Source organism: Paramisgurnus dabryanus, chromosome 5 (genome assembly GCF_030506205.2).
Source record: "Paramisgurnus dabryanus chromosome 5, PD_genome_1.1, whole genome shotgun sequence".
NCBI lineage: Eukaryota > Metazoa > Chordata > Actinopteri > Cypriniformes > Cobitidae > Paramisgurnus > Paramisgurnus dabryanus.
This window is the reverse complement of record NC_133341.1, coordinates 39,219,862-39,245,767: the sequence shown is the minus strand read 5'-3', so window position 1 is coordinate 39,245,767 and position 25,906 is coordinate 39,219,862. Positions and strand designations below refer to the sequence as shown.

Here is a 25,906-nt window from a genome sequence, read left to right as displayed (position 1 = left end):
ATGGACAGTCAGTCACTGAATGTGTGCGTACCGCCACCTGCTGGCCATTACCTATTGGTAAATGTAAAAAAAAATATGCACTGCAAAAATTGTTTTTGTCTTGTTTTCAGTACAAATATCAATTCTTAAATTAAGGTGCACTTTTTTAATGAGAAAAATGACCTAAGAAAATAATAAGAATATCATATTTAAGTTAATTTGTGGTTTAAACAAGCAAAACAACCTGCCAATGGGGTTAGATTTTTTTTGCTTGAATTAAGTGTTTAAGAAAAAAGCAAACTTATTTAAAGATTTTTTTTCTTACCCCATTGCCATTTTGTTTTGTACCATTGAGGAATAGGGCCAAGCTAGCATAAAAAAATCATCTTGAGATTAAGTCATTATAATGCAAGATCTAACTAGTAGTTTTTCGAGAAAAAAAAGTCAGAATAAGTACAATTACAAGAATAAAGTCAATATTATGAGAATAAATTCAATACAATGAGAATTAAGTCAATATAATGAGAATAAAGTTGTAATATTTAGAGAATAAAGTCAATATAATGAGAATTAAGTTGTATACTTAAAGAATAAAGTCAATATAATGAGAATAAATTCAATACAATGAGAATAAAGTCAATATAATGAGAATAAAGTTGTAATATTTAGAGAATAAAGTCATAATATAATGAGAATAAAGTCAACACCATGAGAATAAAGTTGTGAGATTTCATGGATGATCTCGATATATATTTTAACTTTTCTCAAAATATTACAACTTTATTCTCGTTATATTAATGTTATTCCGAAATATCTAGAAAATAATCTTGTAATTCTATTCTATTTATTTTAACCTTTTTCTCTAAAAACTACTAGTTAAATATCGCATTATAATGACTTTAATCTTGAGATGGTTTTATTAATTTTTTTATTTAACTCCTAATTCTCCTTTGTAGTTTTGCTTGTTTTAAGCACAGATTCATTTAAATTTTATATTTTTTCTCTACTTTTCTTAGGTCATTGTGCTCATCAAGAAAATGCATCTTGATTTAAGAATTTTTTGATATTTATACTAAAAACAAGACATAATAGTAAGTAAGAGTCATTTTATGCAGTGTGTTCTTATGTCCTAAAGGTGGGGTGCATCATTTTTGAAAAACACTTTTTGGAAAAGGGAGTCTGGCTGAGTACCAAAACACACTTGTAGCCAATCAGCAGTAAGGGGCGTGTCTACTAACCAACATCATTGCCTGGGTTGCATATATATGTGCGGGGCGGGTCTATCAAAAAAAGGGCCAGATTCTGTTGGGGTAAGGGAGTGTTTGTTTAGGAAATGTCAACATTAGCTTTTAAAGATCATGCACCCCACCTTTAACTAATGATAACAAATGCAACCTTATTCTTATTGTTACAAAGTTTTCCAATAAATTTATTTTTGTTGAAAGTGAACAATCAATCAAATAGATAAAATAGTGTACGTTTAATTTAGAAATTTAATAAAAACTTTTAATATAGGAATTAGCGGAAAAAACTATACACTCTTAATTAAAAAACATTTCACATATTAGTTCAGTAATTTAAAATGTGAATAAAAACACCAATAATACAGCTTTACCTGTACATTAATTTATTTGGCAAATGCCTTAATGCAAACCTACACTGCATTTAAGCAATACATTTTTTAGGATGTTGTTCAGTAAGTTTACTTTAATCAAACCCACAGCGTTTTGTGCTGCTGCTGTCCTACGCAAAGCTTCAGAAACACTATAATATCTCAGTTAACCTTTCAAAAAAAAAAAATGCTTTTAATGTCAGGATGAAAGGACGTTCATCTCACTGTTATGTGTGGGGAGAAGCTGTGATCTTCTTGCATTCTTTTTGAAGATGAAAGGGCAGACGGTTCTGAAGGCCTTTCTAAAGTTGGCTCCCATGAAAGCATAGACCAGCGGATTGATGGAGGAGTTGGAATAGGACATACAATGGGCCCAGATCTTCAGCTTATAGAGCGTATAACTGTGACTGAGATCTTCTGAACAGAACGCTTGTATTAGAATCAGTATTTGGATGGGACCCCAGCAAATTAAAAACAGTAGCACCATTACGACCACCATTCTGGACACCCGTATCCTCACGGCCTCCACTCGCTCTGCCTGTGTCTGCAGCTAGAGAAATGACACATCATTAGGAGTTTTTATAGAGACATTTGTTCTGTGTACAGACAAACATTTATACATTCTATGGATTAAAGTGCAAGTATTTCTGTTTTATGTTGACCTAATATGTAAGAGTATAACAACACCTCCATTAAAGTACATCCATTGATAGGCTCCACTGCAGGATGACCGATGCGCTTCAGCATGAATGCATAACACATGCAGATTGTGATCAGGGGCAGCAGATAAACAGCCAGGAATGAATAAATTATGTAAGCTCTCTTATGTGTGACAGAGGGAAAAGCCTCAATGCAGTACGTCTGCGGGCCAAACCAGAATGAAGACTCGGTATGCTGGTAAAGAGCGATCGGCACCGACAGTAGACAAGAGCCTGTGTTGAGAAAGATAATAATCATGTTTTACAGCGTCAACACCTTACATATCTAATTCATACAAGTGTATGAAAGCTGTTCATACATATCCAGATAGAGGTGCAGACAGACAGAGCCATCTGTGATGTTCTGTGATGTAGAGACTGCAGTGGGTAAACAGTCACATAAAAGCGATCGACGCTCATTGCAGACAGAGTGATGCAGGTTGCCTGTGCTGTTACCTGTCAGATTATTTAAAGACATCAGGACAAACCTATATTTGATGATACATATCCCAAAACAACAATAAAAGTGAACAAGATGAAGTTTTGAGGAATGTTAATAACCAAACAAATCTGGGGCACCATTCATTTCCATAGTAATATTTATTTCTGCTATGGAAGTCAATGGTGCCCCCGATATTCTTAGTTACAAACATTCTTCAAAATATCCTCCTTTGTCTTCAGCAGATCTGGGGCACCATTCACTTCTGTAGTATTCTTTTTTCTGCGATGGAAGTCAATGGTGCCCCAGATCTTCTTAGTTACAAAATTTTTTCAAAATATCCTCCTGGGGCACCATTCACTTCCATAGTATTTTTTTCTGCTATGGAAGTGAGTGGTGCCCCAGATCTTCTTTGTTACAAACATTCTTCAAAATATCCTCCCTTGTCTTCAGCAGATCTGGGGCACCATTCACTTCCGTAGTAGTATTTTTTCTGCCATGGAAGTCAATGGTGCCCCATATATTATTTGTTACAAATATTCTTCAAAATCTCCTCCTTTGTGTTCAGCAGATCTGGTGCACCATTCACTTCAGTAGTATTATTTTTTCTGCTATAAATTGCAATGGTGCCCCAGCTCCTCTGTGTTACAAACATTCTTCAAAATCTCTTCCTTTGTGTTCAGCAGATCTGGGGCACCATTCACCTCATAGTATTAATTTGACTGCTATGGAAGTCAATGGTGCCCATGATTTTCTTAGTTACAAACATTCTTCAAAATATCCTCCTTTGTGTTCAGCAGATCTGGGGCACCATTCACTTCCATAGTAATATTTTTTCTGCTATGGAAGTCAATGGTGCCCAAGATCTTCTTAGTTACAAACATTCTTCAAAATCGCATCCTTTGTGTTCAGCAGATCTGGGGCACAATTCACTTCCATAGTATTATTTTTTCTGCTATGGAAGTCAATGGTGCCCCAGATCTTCTTAGTTACAAACATTCTTCAAAATGTCCTCCTTTGTGTTAAGCAGATCTGGGGCACCATTCACTTCCATAGTATTATTTTTTCTGCTATGGAAGTCAATGGTGCCCAAGATCTTCTTAGTATAAACTTTCTTCAAAATCTCATTCTTTGTGTTCAGCAGATCTGGGGCACCATTCACCCCATAGTATTATTTTGACTGCTATGGAAGTCAGTGGCGCCCCAGATCTTCTTAGTTACAAACATTCTTCAAAATCTCCTCCTTTGTGTTCAGCAGATCTGGGGCACCATTCACTTCCATAGTATTATTTTTTTTCTGCCATGGAAGTCAATGGTGCCCCAGATCAAAGTAATTTATACAGTTTTGGAGTAAATTATGACAGAATTAAAATTTTTTGGGGAACCAAATAAATGACAACCAATTCAAATAAAAACAAAGCATGAAACACCTCTGACCTGTTGCAGATAATTTACAAGGCGACACATGAAATCCCCAAATATCCAGCTAGGAAGTGGATACAGAGTGGCCGTGAAAGGAACACAACATACCAGGAAAAGTATATCTGTGGTGGCGAGATTAACTAAAAGACAACAAAGACTGTTACTGAATCAGTGTCGAGATCTGACCAATCACATATTCAACTTGTCATTTACCTATGTAGAGGTTTGTAACAGTTTTCATCTGGTGGTTTTTAAAGACAACATAGATGACCAGCAAGTTCCCCACCAAACCCACAAGCATGATAAGAGCGAAAAACAGAGGGACCAGCCAGGCGTCCATCAGGAGAGGTGGACTCTGAGGTTTCACGCTTTCTGAATGATTACAGTGATAAATCCTTGCTTCAGTTTTACACAGGTACTCAGTGGTCCAGTTGCTGTCTGACATTGGATTTGTATGCGTCACCATACTGATAATTACCTGAAACACACAAACATTAGACATTGGTCCATATCTTAATATTTGACTAAAAACAAGTAAATAAAATACAAAAGGCCAAATGAAGGATTTTGAATGAAATTTCAAGTGCATTTTTCATAATTGTCCTTAAAAAAATTTAAATACCAAAACAAAGGTCTCAGTTACCCCAAGTGGTACAATGACCATTACAGACCCCCCTTCCAGTTAAAAGGACCCATCAGTGAACTATACATTATTAAACCAACTGAAATGACATCACGTTATGCAAACACTAATATGGTTTTGTAACGTGATAAAATAAAAGTGACATTCTGCATGTAAAGTTGCGTTATTCAGTTTGGATGTTTGGTGTACTAATAATACCACAGATATGTATTTTTATGATTTTAATGTTTTACAAAATCATTATTTTGAATAAATATTAGGGCTGTCAAAAGATTAATCATGATTAATTGCATACAAAATAAAAGTTTGTTTTTGCATAATATGCGTGCACTGCATGTAATTATTTTGTATATAATACACACATGCATGTATTTAAGAAACATTTTCATGTATATTTATATATTTTTTATTAAAAAAAAATATTATATACATTTTATATAATTATATATTATATATTTATTTAGTATTTATTTATATTTTGATATTTTATATTAAATATACATTTAAAAAATAAACATAACATTTTTCTTTAATTAATACATATATGTGTGTATTTACTTATTACACGGCTCTCTGGAATGCTTGATTCTGATTGGTCAGTTGAGACATTTGCAGGTTCGTTCTTTTCAAATAATAACCGCTCCAAAATAATAACGCATAGCCGGTACTACTTTGCACGAGTAAAATCGCTCCGCGCCAATAAAGATCAATAAAGATTACTGTTTGGCGCCATCTTGTGACAAACACTGGACAACCACGACAAGACACAGAGAGCTTACTGAGACTGAACTTGACAAAATAGAGCATGACAGCTACGAAGCCAACACACAAAAAAATACAGAATGGGCATTAAAACTTCTCAAAGACTGGCTTAAAGAGAAAAAAATGGAGACAGACAAGTATGAAGCAGAGGATCTTAATAAGGTATTACGATCATTTTATGCATCTGTGCAAAGTTTCGCGGAAGGATAAAAATGTTAATTTAAAACATATGCCAATAAAATGTTTCAAATTCATATTCATGTCCAGTTTTTTTTCTTATGTGGCAAGTAGCCGTGTAATAAGCGGGATAATGTAGAGGCAGCCGGTAGTTATTGGGAAATAAGCCCCTGGCTTCAGTGTGATACAAGACCCTCCGCTTCGCGTCGGGTCCTGATCACACTGTCGGGGCTTATTTCCCAATAACTACCGGCTGCCTCTACATTATCCCTTACATAATAATTACACACAATACACACACAAACGTTTATTTTGTTTGCAATAACCGTGGCACACGGGGTGGCCAGTGACCTGTCAAGGGTGTCCAGTGCCACCCTGGACACCCCTCTGGCTCCGCCACTGATCGTGATTAATCTTTTGCCAGCCGTAATAAATATACGCACGCAACCCATGCAACCATTAAAATTAAAATATGATGGGCTGTTTCAGATCACGATTGGGTCAAATATGGACATTTACTAGGTTAATTCAAAACAGCGGTTTGTTTTGTCCACATTCCCCAAAACTATGAGTTTAAATCTCCAGTATTTCTAGAGCGCACAATAAGATAAAATTATATTTAGATTGTGAAAATGCAATTACATAGATCATTCACACATTAAATGGTGCAATTCAAAGTTTAAAATAAAAAACACAATTCATATACAATTTCATTAAACACACTATAAACCAGTTTTAATTACAATATTATCTCACCTCCTAAAAAAACTTTTGGTCCTAACAGAGGAATGGACAAGGGGGTCCTAGTTGTAGATTATTCCTAAACATTCCTTAGTCCCATATGAAACCAAATGTGTCCCCATCTGCACAGTGAAGTTCATACACAGAGACTGATCAAATGTTTTATTAAACACGGACTGAAGAGAGGAGGAGTCACAAGGAGTTCTCATATACACACAAACATCACTATTACTGCAGTAAACAGGTTAATACACCATGAACCATGAGTTAAATGTGTGAAAACTAAGCTATCTCAGCTTATGTTTTAATCAGAAGTTTATTGGCGCACACACATACTGTTGTGGTTTTCATGGGCTCTTAGTACTTACTTCACTTGTCAAAAAATCCTATTGGACATTCAGATTTATTTTAGTTTATCCTATTTTTGATAAAAAAAAACAATTCAAGGAATTTAACTCTTTAACTGTCACTGTCCCACATGTGGGACATTTGGCCTATTTACAACAATAATTTCTTAGTCCTACACTAACTATATGTCTTTGCAAAGCTCTAAGAATGTAGTTTTCAGAATTTTACACGCGAGTGAACTCAAATAGTCAAGCGTCTAACAACGCATGAATAGCGTGTTTTTGCCACCTCTACCGCGGCTGGTGGGAATGCACCATACGAATGTAGTTATTTTATAGTGACAGTCATTTTGTTAAATGTAACGGACCCCATAGGAATAGATATTAATTTGTAAATATTCATAATTCTAATTTTCTTCAAATTAATCTTCAAAAATCTTGACAACCCATTTTCACTGGAAAGCTTTTGAAAGTTTTCATATTTCAAAACCTTTTTGCATGAATATTAATGTAGTGAAAAAGTCATTTATTAATTTGTAACAAGATTATGCAGCTAACTGTTGACACCTAGTGGCCTTTCTTGGTAAAACCACTAAAAGTGTGACAGAAACCTTTTTTTTTATCATTTTAACTTGAAATTTAGTTTAGAACTAGTTGAGACTTGTGGCTTTATTTATTTTAGCATTTTGGGTGTAAACCATTTTAATTTATATGTTTTTTAGATATAAAATACATACTTTATTGCTTTTTTTAATGCATATATATTTTTATTTAATATTCACAACTCCGAACATATAAATGTGAATATTTTGAGTGTCTTCCACACTCAAAAATGGTAAAATTATATTAATTGTAAGGTGCATATCAACCCCCTCCCTTTGCGCTGACTGTTTAAGGTGGAGGTGATCTTTAAAAAAAACACATAGGCTATTGACCATTATTTTTTACACTTAACCTTCCCAAGCAAGCAATTCCAAACATTTATTTTTTCCGGGTTCCGCCTTTATATCCTGGTTCTATTCAAGCCAGTTGATGTCCTAACCGCTTCCAGCATGAACAACCTCGTCAAGTCCTTCCAACTTTTCGTCGTTTTATTATTCAGTGCCTCGAGCTTTACGCACGCCGGTAACGTGCTCGTGGTACCGGGAGAATACAGTCACTGGCACAACATGCGCAACATCTTGGACGAGCTGCTGAAGCGAAACCACAGCGTGACGGTTTTGGTGAGCACGGCGTCTCCGACCGTGGACTTCAGACAGAAGGAGAGCTTTGAGTTTCTGGTGTATAATGTGTCTCTACAGGCCCACGAGCTGCACAGCATCAGCGAATACATGCTGAATATCTGGATGCAGTACCCGAGACCGAACTCGGTCCGGAATGGTCTGCAGATCCTGGATCTGATGGGCCAAGTGCAAGCGATGTACCCGACAATGTGCGACGCCATGCTGCGTAACGAAGAGCTGATCGGCCGTTTGAAGGGTTTGGAGTTTGATGTGCTCTTGTATGATCCGATGGCCATGTGCAGTGATCTGCTGGCTGAGATTTTGGATCTGCCGTTTGTGATTTCTCTGAGGATTTCTCTTGGTTTTTCTATGGAGAGGTTGTGTGGACAGATGCCCGCACCGCCCTCTTATGTCCCGGTTCCTCCGACAGTGATGACAGATCACATGAGTTTCACTGAGAGACTGAAGAATATCATCATGCTTGCGGTTTATTCATCTGCATTTAGGATGGCATCTCGCAGTATGGATCGTTATTACAGTGAAATATTAGGTAAAGTCAGATCTCACAGCATACTAACTTACACTTCCTACTGAAAAATCCAGCTAAGACCACCAAAAGATGGTAGCTGTTTTTAGCTGTTTTAAGGTGGCAGTAGTTGGTTTAAGCTGGTCCTCCCAGCCTGGTCAAGCTTGTGGGTCCGCTGGTCTTTCCAGCTAGACCATCTTCAAAAGCTACCAAAACACAGCTAGACCACCTTGTTACACCAGCAAAACCAAGCTGGGAGACCAGCTAAAACCCGCTTATGCTGGTCTCAGCTGGATTTTGTCAGTAGGGCTCCCTCTAAAGTATAGTAACCATGCTTTTTGGTGAATTTATAGCCATAGTTTATCTACAAATATTATGGGCATACTGAAAAGTCCAGCTAAGACCAGCATAAGATGGTAGCTGGTTTTAGCTGATTTAAGCTGGCAGTAGTTGGTTTAAGCTGGTCCTCACAGCCTGTCCAAGCTGGCCAAAACACAGCTAGACCAGCTTGCTACATCAGCTAAAACCAAGCTGGAAGACCATCTTAACCCAGCTCAACAGCTTATGCTGGTCTTGGCTGGGTTATTCAGTAGGGCTCCCTCTAAATTATAATAACCATGTTAGATCAGCTTAAAAAGTGACCAAAACACAGCTAGACCAGCTTGCTACATCAGCAAAACCAACTAAAACCAAGCTGGGAAACCATCTTAAACCAGCTCACCATCTTATGCTGGTCTTAGCTGGATTTTTCAATTATAGTAACCATGCTTTTTGGTGAATTGATAGCCATATTTGATCTACAAATATTATGGGCCAACATAGGCAGATAGCTGGTTTTATCTGATTTAAGGTGGCATTAGCTGGTTTAAGATTGTTCTCCCAGCTTGTCAATGCTGGTATTATGTAAAGTCATTCAAACAAAAAGATCTCGCAGCATATTAATATAGACTACACTCCTGACTAAACAATCCAGCTAAGACAAGCAAAAGCTGGCACTAATTGGTTGAAGATGGTCTTCCCAGCCTGGCAAAGCTGATTAAGCTGGTGGGTCAGCTGGTCTTCCAGCCTGAACAGCTAAGTCCAGGTAGACCATCTTAAAAAGTGACCAAAACACAGCTAGACCAGCATGCTACATCAGCAAAACCAGCTAAAACCAAGCTGGGAGACCAGCTAAAACCATGTCAGCTGGATTTTTCAGTAGGGCTCCCTCTAAAGTATTGTTACCATGCTTTTTGGTGAATTGATAACCATAGTTTATCTACAAATATTATGGCCATACTGAAAAATTCAGCTAAGACCAGTATAAGCTGGTAGCTGGTTTTAGCTGATTTAAAGTGGCAGTTGTTGGTTTAAGCTGGTCCTCCTAGCCTGTCAAAACGGGTCTGTTTGTCCTTCAGCCAGACCAGCTAAATCCAGCTTGACCAGTTTAAAAAGTGACCAAAACACAGCTAAACCAGCTTGCTACACCAAATGAGCTAAAACCAAGCTGGGAGACCAGCTAAAACCATCTCACCAGCTTATGCTGGTCTCAGCTGGGTTTTTCAGTAGGGCTCCCTCTAGTAACCATGCTTTTTGGTGAATTGAATTTATATTAATATAGGCTACACTCCCGACTGAAAGTCCAGCTAAGAGCAGCATAAGCTGGCAGTAGCTGGTTTAAGATGGTTCTCCCAGCCTGACCAAGCTGGTGGGTCAGCTGGTCTTCCAGCCTGAACAGCTAAGTCCAGGTAGACCATCTTAAAAAGTGACCAAAACACAGCTAGACCAGCATGCTGCATCAGCTACATCAGCAAAACCAGCTAAAACCATTAGCATCGCGTTAAAAAATAATCAAAGAGTTTTGAGATTTTTCCTTTTTAAAACTTGACTCTTCTGTAGTTACATCGTGTATTAAGACCGACAGAAAATTAAAAGTTGTGATTTTCTAGGCAAATATGGCTATATACTCTCAATCTGGCGTAATAATCAAGGACTTTGCTGCAGTAACATGGCTGCAGGAGGCGTAGTGATATTACGCAGCAGCCGAAAATAGTCCCCTGCGAGTGAAAGTTACCAATGGTACTATTTTATGGACCATGTTATGGCAGCAATGTTATTTTTTAGCGCGATGCTAATGGTCTAATCAGATTCGATGCATTATGCTAAGCTATGCTAAAAGTGGAGTGTCCCTTTAAATCAAATCATTTTGTATTATAGCTTGTGCAAAACACGCTGTTACGTTCCTGTATGGATAGAAAGAAGCGTCATTATCAACAGCAATAGTTATAATCTGTACGTTTATTTTAGGCGCCCTGTCTTGGTGACTAACTTAGGCAGAGGATTAATACACTATATCTAAATAGTGTTAATGTTGTTTACATTGGGATCAAAGGCCAAAAATCAAACCTGTCTGAGGGCCGTGGGCTGAAAGTAAATGCTGTGTTATATTAAAATTAAAGCAACACCAAAGAGTTTTTTTTACCTTCAAATAACATTTCCAAAAAAGTTTCAGTCGTTTATCCACTTGAAACAAGGTGAACGGCACTTTCATATTTGCTTTGCAGCCAAAACCACACTAAAGAAGTTTCCAACCGTGGGGTCGCGGTCCTGTATTTCGAGTAAAAACTACAAAAACTTGCTTTACGGCAGACCTACAATCCAATCAGAGCCAGCTTTGCTGCAGTATTTACGACAGTGGTAATGGACAATTCCGCTTCCAACCTGTAGGGGGAGCAAAGAGCAAAAACTCTTTAGTGTTGCTTTAAAGTTGCCCTGATTCTCCTCATTTATAATTTTCTAATATTTAAAAAATAAATAAGCAAACATTACTCTGTTTATGCATAACTAATGCAGTTTTATTTTTAAAGGTTACTGTTGTAAAAAAAATATAATTTTGCCTATTACTTTTGAATTTACCTCCATTATTAGCCTATAGTACCCGAGTTCCTTGAGTTTCATGATGCATGCTATACACCTTCAAGTATGCATATACATAATTTTTTTTTTACTTTAATACCTTGCATTTAATTTAATTTTTTTGTACTGTACAAATTAAACAAAAAATGTTACATTTTAGAAAATGTTTAATTAGATATATATATCTGCGTCAATGACGTTTATCCTTTTTCCTTATCTCACGTGGCATGACGGGCCAAATTGAAGGTCATTGCGGGCCAACTTTCCACCTTGTTTGGGCACCTCTGCTCTATAAACTCTTTAACTGCGGCATGCATTATATCCTTACAGAGTGAAAGTTGAACATTTCGCAATGCAAGTTCACAAACTCATTATCTGTATATCTCGTTGGCAAATATATAACTATGTTTTGAGGATAACCTGTACCCTACCTAATATAACCTGACCTTCGCCCAATTCTTGCATATAGACTTCTCTACTCTTGTTCCCGTGCTCGCATTGCATTGACTTCATCTACACCATGATTCCTGGGACTTTATTTGTGTTTTTGCTGCTGTGCGCAACCGAGGTTGGCCATGCTGGCAGGGTTTTAGTGATGCCAGGCGAATATAGCCACTGGCACAACATGCGAACGATCATTGATGCGCTTGTGGATCAAAACCACAGCGTGACCGTTCTACTTGGTTCATCTTCACCGTCTGTACCGCACACGAGGAAGGAGAAGTTTGACTTTAACGTGTTCAAAGTCAATATGGATAAAGACCAGGCCAGGACGTTGTGGAAAGAGTTTATCAACCTCTGGATGAATAACACGGCCTCCAAATTCGAGAGACTTTTCATGATGTGGGGCATAATGTCCAACTTCATGGAGCTGGCATCTGATATATGCTATGGGATGTTTCACAACGAGGATCTCTTACGCACGCTCAGGGAATCTCGCTTTGATGTGATTTTATCCGATCCCATGATGCCATGCACGGACCTGTTGGCGCATACGCTGAACGTACCGCTCGTGGTCTCGCTGCGGTTTACTTTTGCCTACAGCTTCGAGCGGATGTGCGGACAGCTGCCCACGACACCGTCGTATGTCCCTGCGGTTGCTGTGACTGATCATCTCACCGATCGCATGAGTTTTATAGAGAGAGTTGAAAACATGATCTTATACATCATACACACCACCATATACCGACTGAACATGAAGTTTAACTTTGACGTGCTTTACACTGAAATAAATGGTAATACGTGCATTTTTACATCATTTACTCATGAAAGAACGTGTTAAGTATCTGACTATTTTGGTGTCGTACCCTTTGCTTAAAAAACTATAGAAACCATCACAGAAATTCTATTGATTTCTATAAAAATATGATGGGAACCATTGGCTTTTACCAGTAAAACCATTACAAAACTTCATTTGTAGTGTGTTTTGGGACATGGGATTTAATGGTCCATTTATATTTACCATTAAACCCAATACAATTCCCATTAAAACCATTGAATCCAATCGAATTTCTTAAACTGTATTGTTTTTATTACCTTAGAATAAAAAGTTTTTATATCTGCATATACCACGGGTCCCCTTACATGAAAGTAGAGCTCTTCTCAGTTCCAAAGAAATGCACTCGAACCAAAATGACCCGAATCACTTTTCTACCCAAACCTATAGAGGGACATAGAGAAAAAAAGAAATAAAATTTAGTTTCGCGTGCGCACGTGAAAGTATTGCGTTGTTTTGCGTGCGGACGTGAAAGCAAAAGTTTCACGTGCGCTCGCAATATTTTCATGTGTGCACACGAAACTAAACTTTATAAAAAATTCTGCACATGAAGTTTTGGCATGAGCACATGAAGGTTTCACGTGAGCACATGAAAGTAAACTTTAGTTTTTTTTTTACTCCAATGTCACCTTAGGGGCTCTGTACAAACCCGACGTGGATAAAAATATTTTTTTTAAGACCTGACCCGAGACAAACCTGAGAAAATTAAACCCAATGTAAATGGCACTGACACTAATTTGGTTTAATATTAGTAAAAAATTGGCTTAACGAAAATTAACCTACCACCAGCCAAACAGAGGAGGGGTTGGAAAAGGACTTGATGCACACATGCGAGAGAGTTCGAGTCTCCTCGGGTCCATTCGGCAAAAACACATTGATTTTAAATGACCCGATGCCGCTAATATTATACCCGACCCGTGTTTGAGCCATACATGAAACTTTTAGACCTGAATCCACTCGGGTCGGACCTCTGGTTTTTGATTCTAAGTGGACGATGCGTTTGTCCTGTAGCGGCTCCTGTAGCTTCTCTACGCATTTCGAAAGGGAGGGGTGAGCTGTGGACTGAGCCATTGGTTGAAATTCACAATCTACACAGTGCACCTTTAAAAGAACAATATCTTTAACTTTAAAAAAAAAGTTTTTTAAGAATTTGTTTACAGGCCAAAGGTTTTTTTATGGCATCATCTTTATTTGAAATTTATTGAAAACTTTATTGTTGAAGTGTTTGAAGAGTCCTCTGTATGTGACAGGTAAACCTACAACAATGTGTGAGATGATGGGAAAGGCTGACATCTGGTTGATCAGAACGTACTGGGATTTTGAGTATCCACGACCACTGATGCCTAATTTTAAATTTGTTGGAGGATTACACTGCAAACCAGCCAAGCCTCTTACAAAGGTAAGATCGTAACTTAAAGTCACTAAAGTCACAATGAAACGGAAGTAGGTGATTGTTTTATTTACTCTGTCATGACGAGTTCAACCAACTCTCATCATCTCACGAGAACTCTTACATATGTTACGAGTTGGCTAATTCGTATCAATTCATACGATCACATTCGTAAGTTTTAGTATGATTTGCCTTGACCCCTGTGATATTGGGGTTAGGGGTTTGGTTTCATTGTTGTTTTTTCATGAGAATCATACGATGTTGCACAATTAACTTCATATGAATTGATACGAATTAGCCAAATATGTACTATTTCTTGTGAGATTAGGCTGGTGAAACGACTTCTGAAATAAAACAAAGGTAGGGTGGGACTTGAATTCATCCATTCGAGAACACATTTGATTGTAACTTGGGTCATGTTGCTATTTGCTAATCACTGCGATCTTTTCTCGTGCTGCTCCCTCGTGCCATAGCTTTAGACCGGATGTGAGATTGTTTGGAGATTTGCGTTTTAAATTAAAGATTATAAGGGCACATTAATAAAAAAAAAATCGAATGAAACTCACAGGTAAGTCATTTGTAATAATATACCACATTAGTTTTTAATTTCAGCTTCTTTGTGAGTTAAAATACAGTACCATTCAAAAGTCACTTTAAGAATAACGGTAACACAAATGTAATAATGTATGAAATAAGTTATATTTTAGCATCATGCATGCAGTCACTTTTTGCATCATATGATATAATAACATGATCACAGTGTTTTTGAATGTGAACGTTTTGATGAAGTAGTTGATTTGTGTGTTTTTTAGGAACTAGAAGAGTTTGTCCAGAGCTCAGGAGATCATGGCATCGTCGTGTTTTCATTGGGTTCAATGGTCAATAACCTGACAATGAACAGAGCGAACATGATCGCTACTGCTCTCGGTCAGATCCCACAAAAGGTGTGTAACTATTTCATTATATATACTTTCACTCCTTTACCAGTCTTGTCTGTAAGGATTTAAAAATCACAACATTACACAAACACTGAAATCTGACAAGAACACAAAGGTACAAGGTTTAAAACACAAAGCACCAGACTGTTTTATGTATTTATGAGGTATTTATGAACTATGCAAGATATTTAATCTTGTTAAAGTTCACATAATGACATGTTAATCTTGGGTACCTATATAGTAGTATTTTATTCTTCATATGTCAAAAGAGTCTTTCGTTTTGTTAGATTTATAAAAGAACCCTTGGGAGCGTACTGCCGGCGTAGATAAAGAGTTACGAGAAAAGCACAGCTATATGTTTGTGTTGTTTACATTATATGCACTTATGGGTCAATTCCAAACACTTGAGATTAGATTTTCATTTACTTACCGCCTGTAACTATTTGCAAATCTGGTGTTGAACTGGGCCTTGTTTGTAAAGCAATCATCTTTAAAATGCAGGAAACAATCATAAACACATTCGCAATTATCTTTGCAAAAAATCAACTGCATCCACTGTTGTCTTAAGACAGGCTTACCTAGAAAGCTTAATAGGGTTATCATCTCCTAACTTCCAAAACACACTTTGTCATCGTGTCATTGTTAATTCTTGATATATAATAAAGTTGTCACATGCAGTGATGCTTGTGGCTCCTACTTGAAGGAACAATGCTAATGAGGGTCCTCGTTCTTACTATGATTGACGTGTGGGCGTGCTTTTCCAGGGGAAGTGCCCATAAAAGGAATAAGGGGTCTATGATACGTAACAGTTAATCATGTTTGAAAAAAACTTCAGAAACGTATAGGAAAGACAAAAAAGTCAAACTGCTTTTTTGACACTTTGGCTTTATTTAGCATGAGGAATGCAACTCTTTGCGTGAAATGCATGAAATACCATTAACCCCTGCCCCTGTAATTTTGTAAAACAGCAATTTACACTTTAAAAAATTCTTTGTTTGTTCAACTTAAAAAGTAAGTAATATATATAGACATATGTTGTATCAACTAATATTTTATATAAAAGAATTAAATACAAAATTTGAGGCAAGTAACTTACTTTTTTAAGTTCAAACAACATTTTTTCACAGTGTATAAAATCATCCATGTACAAGTAGCTATTTAAAGCATAAGTAATATTAATAATAAACCATTCTTTTGTTAATCAAGACATTTCAAATTACTCTTAAAGTTGCAAGATGTGCTTTTAAAGTATGTGTAAATGCTTCAAAAGCAGGGTTAGGGTGGAAATTGTTTCTCATGTCTGTAAATATATTTGCATGCCTCCTCCACGATAAAACTCATGCATTTCACGAGTTCACACTTACAAATAAGTTAAAAGAATTAAATTAGTAAACGTATTTGGCGTGCTGTCCGGGGAGAGGGCTCTGAGCAGGGAATGAGCCTGAAACACAGAGTACCCCCCCCCGTAAGGAAATAACTTGATAAGTGAGAGGAGACGGGGTGGAGGAGGGATTCTGAAAGATGCGAAGGATTTTCAGTGAGTTCAACTGTGATTTATATATGGCTTGCTTTCGAGCTGATTGGGTGTATTGTTGATTACCGATTGAAAGCGGCTGGTGCCATTGACTACTGATTGAAAACAGCTGAAGTCACTTAGGTATTTTATTTGACATGTTCCTCCCGAACTTTGTTAATAAAACATCATTTCACGAGTTCACACTTACAAATAAGTTAAAAGAATTAAATTAGTAAACGTATTTGGCGTGCTGTCCGGGGAGAGGGCTCTGAGCAGGGAATGAGCCTGAAACACAGAGTATCCCCCCAAAAGGCAAAATAGATTATTCGGACAGCAGCCGGGAGCTGTGCCCCCCAAACGTAGAAATGATGAGGCTGATGTTTGCGGAGAAGACGTCTGAAATCGGGAGTTTTGAGTCTGTTTCCGATGGAAGATTAATATATGCTGCGCTGTAGGATGGGTGAGCCTGCCACCTCCGATGAGCTGGACGATTTTGGAGGGGCTTTGCGGCATCCGAACGGGAGTTCAATACTCGCTGCGATCGCACGTGTGTAAGCCCTGCTGGCGGTCGGATGGGTAATTTGATTAAATTATGTAAGGAGGCTTTGTGGTGTCCGACGGGAGTTCAATACTCACTGCGATCGGACGGGTAAGCCCCCACGTTGATGGTGGGCAATTTAATAATTTATATAAGAATGCTTTCTAATAGTGCCCGACGGGAGTTCAATACTCACTGCGATCGGACGGGTAAGCACCATTGATGGTGCGCAATTGATAATTTATATTAGTATGCTTTCTAATGGTGCCCGACGGGAGTTCAATACTCACTGCGATCGGACGGGTAAGCCCCGTTGATGGAGGGAAATTTTAATATTTATATTAGGAGGCTTTCTAATGGAGCCCGACGGGAGTTCAATACTCGCTGCGACCAGGCGGTAAGCCCTCGCTGATGGTTTGTTTCATGTTTTGAATTTGGGAGGCTTCTGCGGCGTCAGACGGGAGTTCAATACTCGCTGCGATCGGACGTGTAGCCCCCACTGGTAATGGGGAATTCGCTCATTTAGGAGGCTTAGTGTTGCCCGACGGGAGTTCAATACTCGCTGCGATCGGACGTGTAGCCCCCACTGGTAATGGGGAATTCGCTCATTTAGGAGGCTTAGTGGTGCCTGACGGGAGTTCAATACTCGCTGCGATCGGACAGATAGCCTCGCTGGCGATTAGATAGGCTATTTGATTATTTATATTATGAGGCTTTCTTAGTGGTGCCCGACGGGAGTTCAATACTCGCTGCGATCGGACAGGTAGCCTCGCTGGCGATGAGATGGGCAATGATAATTTATATTAGGAGGCTTTCTAGTGGTGCCCGACGGGAGTTCAATACTCACTGCGATCAGACAGGTAGCCTCGCTAGGGATGAGATGGGCCATGATAATTTAAATTAGAAGGCTTTCTAGTGGTGCCCGACGGGAGTTCAATACTCGCTGCGATCGGACAGGTAGCCTCGCTGGCAATGTGATGGGCAATGATAATTTATATTAGGAGGCTTTCTAGTGGTGCCCGACGGGAGTTCAATACTCGCTGCGATCGGACAGGTAGCCTCGCTGGCAATGCGATGGGCAATGATAATTTATATTAGGAGGCTTCTAGTGGTGCCCGACGGGAGTTCAATACTCGCTGCGATCGGACAGGTAGCCTCGCTGGCAATGCGATGGGCAATGATAATTTATATTAGGAGGCTTCTAGTGGTGCCCGACGGGAGTTCAATACTCACTGCGATCGGACAGGTATAGCCTCGCTGGCGATGAAATGGGCAATGATAATTTATATTAGGAGGCTTTCTAGTGGTGCCCGACGGGAGTTCAATACTCACTGCGATCGGACAGGTAGCCTCGCTGGCGATGAAATGGGCAATGATAATTTATATTAGGAGGCTTTCTAGTGGTGCCCGACGGGAGTTCAATACTCACTGCGATCGGACAGTTAAGCCATGCTGGCAAAGGGTGAGGAAATTTAATCATTTATATTAGAAGGCTTTCTGTTTGTTTTATATTGGGAGGGTTTTGCGAAGTTTTACAGGAGTTCCATACTCGCTGCAATCGGATGGTTAGCCCCCCTTTTGTGATTGGAGTTAATTTAACTGATAAGGGTTTGGTGCGCTTTTTTAATGTGGAAGCGGTTAGATCTGATATAGCTTTTGAAAGCTTCAGATGACCAACGACCAAGAGCTTGGATCTGCTGCCGCGAGAATCCTTTTTGGGCGGCTGTTATTGCAGCACCTATACAGAATGAGTGACCTGAAAGGAGTTCTGCTGGGATGCCCGATTGGATTAGGACTAATTTTTTAAATGTTTTGAAACCAGAAGCGTGTGATTGGATGTTTTGCGTCGTTTATAAATTGGGTCTGAGGGGTCCTTACTTGTTAATTTCCTGAATTGAAGGTAGGATTTGAGAGTTTGGTAAGGTTGGATAGGTGAATGGAGGTTGAAAATATAAATGAAATGGCCTTTTTTGAATTTGTCTGTCTTCCTCTGTTTAATAAAGTAGGAGATAGTTTCATCGTCTACTAGGGATAGATCTGAAATTGTGGGATGAATCTTTGGGTTAAAATTTTAGGTCTTGGTGAGTTCCGAGGACCTGAGAAACCCGAAAAAGCAAAAATAAACATAGCATCCAATGTGCGAGCTGTATTGATGGAATAGCCTAGACACAGGGTATGGATACATTTAGTAAGTAGGTCTAGTGTTAAAGGTTGTCTAGCATCTGGGCGGGTGGGTGGCTTTAATAAGCAGTTTGTGAATTTGTTAGGGGAGGGAGAGCCGAAAATTAATTTATGGAAAAGTTGGATTCCGCTTAGATAGCCTTTAATGGAACTGATTTGTAGGTTTTTTTTTTTTTTTTTTGGTGTTGTAGAGGTAGGAGATAGACAATGTAATTGTGAGCAGTGAGAAATCTGGGAATGGAAGATTAAAAATTAAATGAAAGGTTTTAAAACATCCCCAGGTTGTTAGATATGATTGGAGAGTTCTGGTGAAAAAGGCTTGGAAAATTGAATTGAGAGAAGCGTCGAGTAATGTTCTCAAGGAATGGTTTACGGGAAGATTAATTCCGAATAGTGAGGTACTGGCTAGGGCGGGGATTTTGATTCGAATTTCAAGAATCGATTAGATTCCGATTCTCCAGATATTGAATCGATTATCATTATTCGATCTGATCCGATCTTTGAGATCTAGATACGTGTTTTTGAAAAAGCATGAAATGGTGCCAGATAGGGGTGGGCGGAATGACCAAAATCTATTCCACGGAATGATTCAGTTTTACCAGTTTTTAAATATGGACAATTTAAAGTTAATAATGTTAAAGTGAAAATGCCCAGATGCTAACAACAGATTAAGTCTTGATAGACAGAGTCTTGAGTTATTAATTTTATAGACTATTGAAGCTATAGTATGCATTGTATTTTGTATTTATGCATACATTACAAAAATAGGCAATATGTAAAATGAACAGGCATAAGTTTAACACGAACAGACAGGATAAATACCTGTATATGAGAGACGGATCTCTAGATATAGATATTATAAATATGACAGGTGCTATGATGTGATGAAGTCTGTTTTAAGGTCTTAACGCGCTTTACTTTCTATTAGACCTTAACATTTGCGTCTCTTTCTCGTCTTTCTGATCAAAGATATTTGTACTATAAGCAAATCAGGCCTCAAACTACATCGCTCAATCGGCGCACGTGTCACTGATATAAACGAGAGTTTTGTCTTAAAGTTCAGAAACTTACAACTATTAGCATTATGTGCGAGAAGAACTCTTTATTTGGGGACCTGTTGCGCGCGCTTCAAGAAACCTCTGCCCGTCAGAGACCGGCTGCATGAGCACAGAGGGGGAGAGAGAGAGAGATTCGCTGCCAGACCCGCGGTGCATTCACTGGCGCTTATTATAAAAATAACACAAATAACTCGTTCATTTGTTATGAGTGGATTATTTTACATGTAGATCGCAGCTTTCAGCGTTTCTGGAGTTTTCAAAACAACCACTTTTGTGGAATACAGTTCAGTGTAGAAAAAATGAGGTGGTCTTGTGCTCGCTGCTGCTGATGGAGTTTGGGAAGCGAACGGGAAGGCGAGAGAGAGTGTTGAGGTGGAAAGTAGATGGGCTGGGCTTGCGCCTCTAGTGGAGGCATCATCGCGCTACCACTTGCCGTAGGCCCTGGCTGAGGAAAAGTGTTAGGGTTTGCTTCGTGAGAAGGACCGGCTAAAACTGTCCGGGCTCGCGGCTCTGGCGGAGGCAGCCTCACGTCAGGAGCCGCGGGCCATGAACAGTGGATATTGGCAGCAGGTTGCGTCTGCTCCGCCAACGGAGGCAGCCTCACGCTGACGGGGAGACGGTCGCTGCTGGTGGCCGGTATATCCGGAGTGGAAGCCTGTGGTGGAGAATAATCCCGAAAAGTTTTCCGGGCTCGCGGCTCTGGCGGAGGCAGCCTCACGTCAGGAGCCGCGGACCGCAGCTGTTTAGTGGCAACAGTTCGCGCCTGCCCCGCCAGCGGAGGCAACCTCACGCTAGCGGAGCGACGGTTACTGTTGGTGGCTGGTAAATCCGGGCGAGGAGTGCTGGAAGCCCCCGCTGAATGACGTGGAGCAGCAGGTTGCTGTGTAGCAGGGGATCGACCCAGGCTTGCTGGGGCTCGTACTCTTACCTGGAGGTCGACTGAGTTTTGGTTTTACTATTCTGAAAGATGCCATTCTGAAAAGCCATTCTGAAAGATGCCATTCTGAAAGATGCCATTCTGAAAGATGCCATTCTGAAAGATGCCATTCTGAAAGATGCGAAGGATTTTCAGTGAGTTCCACTGTGATTTATATATGGCTTGCTTTCGAGCTGATTGGGTGTATTGTTGATTACCGATTGAAAGCGGCTGGTTCCATTGACTACTGATTGAAAACAGCTGAAGTCACTTAGGTATTTTATTTGACATGTTCCTCCCGAACTTTGTTAATAAAACATCATTTGGATGAAGATAAATTTGTGGTGGATGTGTGAGTTTATAATTTGAAACACCTCAAAATGCGCTGCACGTGGGGTTAAATCATTCACATGACCCGGATACTTGATTATATGTACTGTATATGAAATACTGTTGTGTAATTGAATACATTTTATAATTGTATTTAGCACTTGGGAATTTTTACATGGGTGGTCAGAGAAAAACACTGACATTCTGAATTCAGATGATAATAAAATCACTGACTACCCCTGTAAATTATAAAAAATACTTTGGGTCCCCACGAGAAACAATTATCGTCCCAAGTCAATAAACAAAATGAAAACATCATGTGACAAACAAAGGAGATATCGGATTTATGTGCGCACATCAATCTATGGAGAAGGAAATTAAACAATTTTTAACTTAATGAAATTAATTACTGTGTCTAATAAATCTATTGCTCAAGTGCAACTACTAAATTCACTGTGTGTGTGTATATGCCCAGGTAATTTGGCGTTACAGTGGGAAAATTCCTGAAACTCTTGCTCCAAACACAAAACTCTATGACTGGATCCCACAGAATGATTTACTCGGTAAGAAAAGTGTCATCATGTGGTCACTTTACATTAGTTATGTTACTTCACAGACAGATTTTTTCATCTTGTAGGACATCCAAAAACAAAGGCCTTCATCACTCACGGTGGAACGAATGGACTCTACGAGGCGATTTATCACGGTGTGCCTATGGTGGGTTTACCGCTGTTTGCTGATCAGCCAGATAACCTTGTCCATATGAAAACCAAAGGAGCTGCAGTTATCCTCGACATCAACGACATGACTTCCAAAGACTTAGTGGAGGCTCTTCAGACTGTCATAAATAATCCAACGTAAGTTTTATATAAAAACTGCTTTAGTCTTTCAAAAAAGCCAAAAATAAACTTATGCAAATAGCAAAAGAAGCTCAAAAAAATTATGCATTTGATTCCTACTGAACACACATACTGATAAAATGTGTAACTTGAATGCATTTTTATGCATATGTAGTAACAGAATATATAAGTTAACATTACTGTAAAATGTACTTATTTATATCAGCTGAAAGCATCATTCATTTGAAACATATTTTGGTTGCATGCATAAAATTTATGCATGCAACCAAAATATGTTTCAAATGAATGGGACATCAAACAAAAGTGAACATTAATGTTAATAACACTATAAACCATTGCAGATTAATTTAAAAGTTGAAAGACATTTGTTTATGTACCAATTACATATATTGCATTTATTATATGATGATGTTTATTTATTTTTTTATTTTTAAATTAGGTATAAGGAGAGCATCATGAAGCTCTCCAGAATTCATCACGATCAGCCGATGAAGCCTCTGGACCAGGCGGTGTTCTGGATTGAGTTTGTGATGCGTAATAAAGGTGCTAAACACCTGCGAGTTCAGGCACATGAACTGACCTGGTATCAGTATTACCTCCTGGATGTTATAACTTTTTTACTCACAATAACGGCTCTAATCATCTTTATTTTCATCAAAACATGTTGTTTTATTTTCCGTAAGTGTTTCAGGAGGGCGGTGCCTAATCGCAAAGCAAAGAAAAATAAAAAAGAGTGAATAAAGAGTATCAAGATTGTCTTCACTTTTCTACAAAAATTTTATTTATGTTGATTGTCCAGAGTTGATTTTGTTTATACCTGTAAGTGTATAAAATAACAATACAGTAATTAATGTAATATATGTATAAATTGACTTCTCAAAATTTTATTTAATTTTGTAAAATATTAAACATTTCTGATATAATTGGATTTAGTAAAAATGTGTTTGGTATCAGTGTATTATCAAAATATGTCTGTTTTTGTAATAGTGCACTGTATAGGGATTATAAAGAGGGTTTGGCTATATAGCAAATCTGACAAACAGTAGGTTACACCAGTGGTTCCCAAAGTTTTTCTGTCTCAAGGGTAGCTGCAGTGTGAAACAGATGAAGTTTTGGGAGATGCTACAGGTTTAAAAAATTCATAACGTGTTATAAAATGTAAAGATTTCATATATATTGAAATATTTCCTGGGAACAAGCCCAGGAAAGCCTGTGCACAACTAATAAAAAAATGTATGCAAGGTGAAACAGGTTAAGTATAAATCCATAGATATGTATAAGGGCTAGATGTGTTACGGCGGGGTCTCTACTGTCATCACCTGGCGGCCATCTTACCACAGGCAGCTCGCTTACTCGTAGCATTGAGTTTAATGGTGCAGGAACTTTTAAATGACCATAACTTGCTCAATTTTCAAACGGTTTGGTATCTTACAAACGTTATTAACGTGGCTATAATTCTGGATGCTTTAACATGATTCATGAAAATTATTCATTAAGTATGCCATGTCATAGGTACATCTCTGACGTTTGTAACAAACCAAACCGTTTGAAAATCTGCAAGTTATGGTCATTTAAAAGTACCTGCACCATTAAAACTCAATGCTACGAGTGAGCGAGCGCCCTGTGGTAAGATGGCCGCCAGGTGATGACAGTAGAGACCCCGCCGTAATACATCTAGACCTTATACATATCTATGGATTTATACTTAACCTGTTTCACCTTGCTTTATACAAATCTGTGGATAAATCGCTCATCTAAGTTACCATTGTGGAACACAACAAAAGCGCATTTACCTCATGTTGAAAATATTGTAATTTTGATATGACAACTCCAGTGGTGGAACCCATTAGGCAAAAAAATAAGTTTTAAATATATGCTAAATACATTTTTGTAGAAAGTAAAACTTAATTAAATATATTTTTGAATTTGAAAATAATTTTTTTAACCTTCATATACAATTGCATTTCTAATTTTACAACCAATATGACAAAAAGTATTTTTTCCTGGCCAAAATATAAAACTGTATAAGTAGCCTATGTATAAAATATTAAATTAGAAGTATGTTTTTTGCAGTTGAAAATATATAAAATTATAACCTTTTTAAACCTGTTGTTTACAGGTTTGTAAAGTATTTCTTCCAATGTGGCGTGAATATAAATGCTTTAAAATATATTTCACAATATACAAAAAATGGCCAAAAATTTATTTTTGTAAACATATTTCAAAATATATTTCAGCACATATATTTTTTGTATATTTTGAAATATATTTAAAAATTATATTTGAAAATATATTTTTTGCTGTATGAGATAATGCATCCAAAGAGTAGCCAATAGAAGAACAAGAGACGAAACTTGTGTTTAATTTATGCATCCACTGATATTTGGATATATATTAATAATGAACATAATTCACAAACAACAATCAATTTTATAAAAAATATTTTATTTTCAAAAAGAAAACATTAATTTTCTAAGACAGAGATAGACAGCAATTGATATTCGCAACTGTAAATGTAATAAAACTGCTTTAACATTATAATATAGCACAAAAAATGAGCTGCTGAACGCTCATCATAAGTGCACGCATGTGCAGACGTCCTCTGAAGCTAAATCTCATGAACTAAAATAAACCCTGAAACAGAGTAGCAGCAGAGTTGTGCGTGTGTGTTTGTTTAAAGCTGGATTTCGTTGAAAAGGGGCGGTCCCAACTGCATCAAATGTCTGTGTCTTGTCGGCAATCGTGGATATGAACATCATAAGTTATCCAGAGATAGTGAGATAATGTTTTGTGTGTGTTGCTTGCTCTTGACTCGCTCCGCCCGCGGTAAACCTCCAGAGGTAAAGCTGATCTGTCTTTTATAAATCTGATCAAACTAAAGACTCTTCAGGATGAAATACTACTCTATAGATACTCAAGAATAACATGAGATGAACAGAAACACTGTGTGTTCATGTTTTTATGAATAAATCTCAGTTCATTCAGAGCATCACTGGATGTTTATCATTTCAAATGACTTCTAATAATAAAACACTGACTTTATAAAGTAACATGTGTAATAAAATGACTTACCTCTGAAACTGATGAATAAAATGTTGAGCTGCTTTATAGGTCACCTCCTTTATGTGGCCATCAAGATCCCTGAATGCAATGTGATAAAAAAAACAATGTGAATCATGTGCCATAGACAAACATTAACAGTCAACAGTTCATATACAGATCTCTCTTACAGATGTTTTCACCTTTAGATGTTAAATAAAAGATTATTGACTGTGTTTATTAAAAACAAACTCTAAAGTTTTCATTTGTCGTCCACGTCATAACCAATCAACTTCAATGTTTGCTTATGATAATAAAAATAAGTGTTATGTTTTATAAGTTATTGCTGCAGTCAGAAATCTCTCATATATTATACGCCATAAGCTGTAGAGAGACGTTT

General features: G+C 38.0%; 2 protein-coding genes across 3 annotated transcripts; one reads left to right on the top strand and one right to left on the bottom strand.

Annotated features, from left to right (window-relative positions):
* Positions 1-1,580: 1,580 nt before the first annotated feature.
* On the bottom strand, positions 1,581-7,533 carry kiss1rb (KISS1 receptor b). The gene is made up of 6 exons (XM_065284072.2): positions 6,489-7,533; positions 4,364-4,628; positions 4,166-4,290; positions 2,610-2,745; positions 2,279-2,523; positions 1,581-2,141 (listed from the first exon to the last, which is right to left on the bottom strand). Exons 2-6 carry the CDS (start codon positions 4,614-4,616, stop codon positions 1,791-1,793), a joined length of 1,110 nt encoding a protein of 369 aa, XP_065140144.1. The 5' UTR covers positions 4,617-4,628; positions 6,489-7,533; the 3' UTR covers positions 1,581-1,790.
* A 205-nt stretch (positions 7,534-7,738) lies between these two features.
* On the top strand, positions 7,739-23,395 carry LOC135774161 (UDP-glucuronosyltransferase 2A2-like). Of its 2 annotated transcripts, none has more exons than XM_065284070.2 (6): positions 7,739-8,593; positions 13,991-14,139; positions 14,943-15,074; positions 22,083-22,170; positions 22,245-22,464; positions 22,907-23,395. In XM_065284070.2, the coding sequence occupies exons 1-6, from the start codon at positions 7,873-7,875 to the stop codon at positions 23,202-23,204; spliced, it is 1,608 nt and encodes a 535-aa protein (XP_065140142.1). In that variant the 5' UTR covers positions 7,739-7,872; the 3' UTR covers positions 23,205-23,395. The 2 variants fall into 2 exon arrangements, with proteins under 2 accessions (XP_065140142.1, XP_065140143.1); XM_065284071.2 differs by lacking the exon at positions 7,739-8,593 and adding an exon at positions 11,887-12,699.
* Positions 23,396-25,906: the final 2,511 nt, after the last annotated feature.

Coding starts and splice junctions, on each gene's coding strand:
- kiss1rb (XM_065284072.2), bottom strand. CDS start 4,616: ATGGTGACGCATACAAATCCAATGTCAGACAGCAACTGGACCACTGAG. Junction 4,291..4,363: donor TGTTACAAACCTCTACATAG/GTAAATGACAAG, acceptor GTTGTCTTTTAG/TTAATCTCGCCACCACAGAT. Junction 2,524..2,609: donor CTGCACCTCTATCTGGATAT/GTATGAACAGCT, acceptor TTCTCAACACAG/GCTCTTGTCTACTGTCGGTG.
- LOC135774161 (XM_065284070.2), top strand. CDS start 7,873: ATGAACAACCTCGTCAAGTCCTTCCAACTTTTCGTCGTTTTATTATTC. Junction 8,594..13,990: donor TTATTACAGTGAAATATTAG/GTAAAGTCAGAT, acceptor TGTATGTGACAG/GTAAACCTACAACAATGTGT. Junction 22,465..22,906: donor ACTGTCATAAATAATCCAAC/GTAAGTTTTATA, acceptor TTTTTAAATTAG/GTATAAGGAGAGCATCATGA.